This window comes from Chinchilla lanigera, unplaced genomic scaffold (assembly GCF_000276665.1).
Source record: "Chinchilla lanigera isolate Chin_1 unplaced genomic scaffold, ChiLan1.0 scaffold00073, whole genome shotgun sequence".
In the NCBI taxonomy this organism is placed as follows: Eukaryota; Metazoa; Chordata; class Mammalia; order Rodentia; family Chinchillidae; genus Chinchilla; species Chinchilla lanigera.
Window position 1 is genome coordinate 11186614 of NW_004955474.1, and position 4718 is coordinate 11191331.

At 36.2% G+C, this 4718-nt stretch overlaps 1 protein-coding gene across 1 annotated transcript in view; it reads left to right on the top strand.

Moving 5' to 3' along the window:
* Positions 1-1263, top strand: part of LOC102020003 (phospholipid scramblase 2) — a 42552-nt gene extending 41289 nt beyond the window's left edge. Inside the window, exon 7 of the mRNA XM_005401438.1 lies at positions 1150-1263. Coding sequence (XP_005401495.1) covers positions 1150-1179 — 30 coding nt within the window. The 3' untranslated portion in view covers positions 1180-1263. The remainder of the gene's footprint in view (positions 1-1149) is intronic.
* Positions 1264-4718: the final 3455 nt, after the last annotated feature.

The following is a 4718-nucleotide window of genomic DNA, read 5'->3' on the forward strand; positions in this document are numbered from 1 at the left end:
ATAATAATAATAATAATAAAAGAAAATCTGTTTGGGGCTGGGGATTTAGCTCAGTGGCACAGCACCTGCCTGGCAAGTGCGAGGTCATGAGTTCAATTCCTGGTACCAAAAAAAAAAAACAAAAACAAAATAAGCAAACAGAAAAAAATTCAAGCAACTTGACAGAGAATGCAAATCACCAATGGGCACAAGATAATATTTTTAAATGCACACAAAGAAATATAAAAAGAGAGAAAATATTCCCTTTCATTTATCATATAACATTTTATTCCTTTTAAGGATAAAGTTTAAATGCTAACAAAGGAAGAGATAATCAAGTGTTCATGAGCTACAGGTACAACTTCTAGGGAGTAAATTGAAAATATAAAAAATTAATGTTTGCGTTCACTTAGATGCAAGTAATTAAGCATAATCTTTGTAGTAAGCAATAAAAAAATCTACATGGCAAACATTTTAAAGATAAAGAGAGTGCGGGGATGTAGCTTAGTGGCACAGCGTCTGCCTGCCAAGCATGAGGCCTTGAGTTTAATTCCCAGTACCAAAAAAAAAAAAAAAAAAAAAAGAGAGAGAGGGAGAGGGGAAAAAAAATCTACCTAAATTTTAAAAGCATATATGATGTATGTAAAGTAGTATGTTGAACAGTTATCACACTAAAAAGGGCTCAAAATAAATGTTTTTTGAAGAATTTTAATGACCTGAACACTCAGGCTATTTTATGCAGCAAAATAACAAAATATAACCACAGTATAAATCATTTGTGTCTGTCTAGAAAAAAATTGAACAAAATTATTAATGGCAGATTTTTTAGAGTTTGAATATAACATTTTCCTTTCTCTTTTCCAAGTTTTGCTATGAGTATATATAAATTATAAAAATATATGTATAAATAAAATAAGCTAGAATTTGTTGCTGACAGCTAAGGGCCTTTATACTCAAATTTGTTACTTTGCTGTTTTTAGAAGTAACCAATCATTACTATGCCCTTAGATTTTGGTGCCTGAGCATTCTGATCCTGAGAATTTTGTTTTTAATATGTTATGTTCATGCTATTATAGAACAAGACCTAAGAAACATTCCTATGTCTAATATCTGTAGCTATTTCTACCATTCAACCAACCTAATTGCATTTATTTGTCATTTTTATTGCAGGACTACATGTATTTTGAAGTCTGGCCGTAAGAATCAACCCTAAGGACTATGGCAGAGATTACTTGAACTACGTGTTACCAGCTACCAGCAAAATTAAATAACCTACCTCCAACATATATGTTTATTTTGATAAAATTATTTGTACGAGCTTTTCTGTATAACAACTCATGCCAAAATTTACTAACTTAAAATGATCATTGCATGTAGCGCAGGAGAATGTTGTATGGTTCTCACTAGGACCTGACTCATTCATGTATGCACAGTCAATTAAAAGATTGGCTGAGGGCTGACTCATCTCAGAAGGTTTAGTAACTTGATCTGGATACTAGTGCAGGCAAGAGACGCAGCAGTCCACACATCTTTCTCTACCTACAAGGGCAGCCAAAGCACCTTTTAACTTTTTGTTAGTACATGTTCGCAGTACACCATGTTTACATTCCTTGTGTGGAGCTGGTACACACATAACTCGTCTTAATTCTTTTTTTCATCCCCTTTTCCTCCTGTAGCTCCTCCCACCCTCCATTTCTTGATCCCCTTCCTGTTTGAAGAAGTTCTATCTGCCTACTTCCTATGACCTATCTTCTACACATGACAACTATCACAAAAGGAGCAAAGGAGCAAGTTTAAACGTTCAAGCTCAAGCAAGTTTAAGCTAAAGCAAGTTCCAGCTCTTAGCCTAGATGCAAAGGGTAGAAACATAAGCTCGCCATCTTTATGGGAGTTGCTACAAACTATTGCCCTCCTGCCCCAAATTGACCATTGTCAATTGGCAGCAATTATTTACATTTTCCTAATATACAAAGCATTCTCAACTCTCATAGTGTTGCCAGAAGTCCGTTTCAAGCATGGCATCAGGGTCCAGACAAGTATCGTAGGATTAGTATCTTTTCTGAAAGCAAATGAGCATACATGGGTTCAGAGTCTTGACTAAAAGAAAAGCCACTGAACATTCATTAGTTGGTTAAGGCCAAAAGAACCACAGCCAACACATGGAATCCATATAGGAGTCACTGGTACCTGGTAAGTCCAGCACGGTCACACAGGTCCAGTTCCCGCTCCACTTGGAGTAGAGCACAGCTTGCTGGACCTGGTTCTCTAGTCCTCTGTTTTACTCTGCTCTCTGTGATTTTGGTTTTGCTGCTGGCACATTTGTCCTTTCCTAAGCAAAATAGCTATGTATTTATCTGGATCCATTGCCCAGCTTTTTGTCTATAAAAAATTGGAAACAGGTTTTGCTTTTTTTTATTGTGAACTTTCTCAGTGTCTCGGAGTCTATGTTTGTACAACTCTTTTAAAAACTAGCATTATGTGGGCTTCTGTGTATCACATTTGGTCTGCTCAACTGAACAGCTGCATGACAGTCTTTAAAGCCAGACTTTTCTCTCTGAACTCACTCTTAGCTAACCTAGTTTCTTTATATGATGTATAGGTTCCAAAAGGCAGAACATACTCTTGTGCACAAACATTTGTAAAGTCGATTTTATATAATGTTTATTAATGTTCCACTAGCCAAATAAAGACACCCAGCCCACTCCACATCTAGAGATATTGAAAGATACCCCACCTCTTAACGGGAAGAACTGTAAAATACTATGGATATTTTTTTTCACCATCTAGCACTGTATTTAACAGGTGATTTTTCTTGGTTTATTTTACCTGTGAAATAGTTTCTAATTGGTGATCTTACTCAACTGATTATATTATTTTTGACAATTCTTAAATATGGTTGGTTTCAATGAGGTAAATCAAATGAAGAGACATCCTTATTTCAGGATGTGAAATGCAGTGAATGAGACCTGAATATTTCTACATAAAGACTAATCTTCCTTCCTGTAAAAGTCTCTGGATAAAGTATTCTCTGTAACAGAAGTATTACTATTGTATTTCATTTCTGAATAAATATTATCCCAGTAGGAGGAATTTTAGTCTGCAGTCAGCAGGTTTTTTCATGAAAACAGGCTGGGGATATAGCTCAGCGGCACAAGAGCCTGCCTGGCAAGTGCAAGGTCCTGAGTTCGATTCCTGGTACCCCCCCAAAAAAAACTCTTTCTTTTCATGAAAACAAACTTTAAAGGTGATGGCCTAGATCACTCTAGAAATAAATGCCACCAAAAAATTGAAGGGTCAAATGTGGACCATCAAAAGGAAAAGCAGACAGATACGGCAGAGACATATCTGACATATCTGGGGAACAATTGTGACATATACGGCAGAGTGAAGAGACCTGGCACCTTCTGCCTTTCATTAAGAGATAGAGGAAGGCCCACATGTATGCCCAAAGATGTTGTTTGTCGAGCACTGTGGCCTGGGAGAGCCACATGCAGAACCTTATTCTTTGGTCTGACCAGGAACACGAGAAAGTTCCTACCTTCCAGAAAGGACCGTAGCCTATGAATTTCACTCCTATTTTCTATACCGTGTAAGATGCTTTAGGTCAATGATGTAAATATACTTAGTACTCATCCCTCAATCACATATCTACCTGTGTTTAATATTCTTGCTGTTTTTCTTTCAGTTGAAGCTTTTGGAATTTCATTCCTTTCTTTCTCTACTTCCTAACCCTCTGTTCACTGCCTAGCCCACTTTGATCCCGCTTGCATTTCCACCATTCCTTAACTTTCACCACGAAATTCTTTAAAAGCTTACCTGGCCTGAGGTGTCTAAGGCGTTTTATAATATTGCCTATTTCTTCCTGAACACTTTCACCGATGCTTTGGCTTGGATGTAGAGTGCTCCAAGAACCTGCGTGTAACACAATTGTTCCCCAGAAAGCTGCTACTGAGAGGTGGTGGAAACATAGGAGGCAGTGATGAAGAAGAGGATTATCAGTGAACGTCTTTGCTTTGTTTCATATTTTCTCTATGGAAAATTCTTTTGATATTTCATCTACATACAACATGTTTCCTGTACACTTTTCATAGTTTTAATACTTACTCATGTTGAGAAAATGTACTTCCAGTCCTAAATTGTTCAGATTTTTACCAACCTAAGTTTAATTAAATTACTTAATACACCTGCTTACAAAGCCATATGCTCTTTTTCTTTATTCTGATAATCTGTTAAAGTAGAGGAATTGATTTTAGAATATTTAGCTAATTCTGAATTTTTAAATAGCATTCATATCTCTATCTCCCACTCATTTTTGTTGAATTGTATTAGTTGATATTCTGATAAAGATATTTACATTTGTGTTCATGAAGGATTTTGGTCTATGATTTTCTTTTCTTTCAATATGTTATGAGTTATAGAATTACAGTTCATGTGACCCCGTCGTACAGAGATAAATATTAAATCACTTGCTTTCCAGCATAATTAAGTTTATTTTACAGTAGTGGGCAATGACCTTGGAATAAATAATTTTGACCATGGCTGATTTCAATCTACCAATTTGATGTCACTGAATGCAGATTTGGGGAGAGATGTTTACCACTGGCTTTTGTAAGCCTGCATGAGTTGGCTCCAATGCACCTCTGTCTGACCTAAAGAAACATCAAGTTGGAAATTGTCACAGGGTTTTAACTAGTGAGTTTGAACAATGGTCTTATCAAGTCTAAATATATGTATGTGTA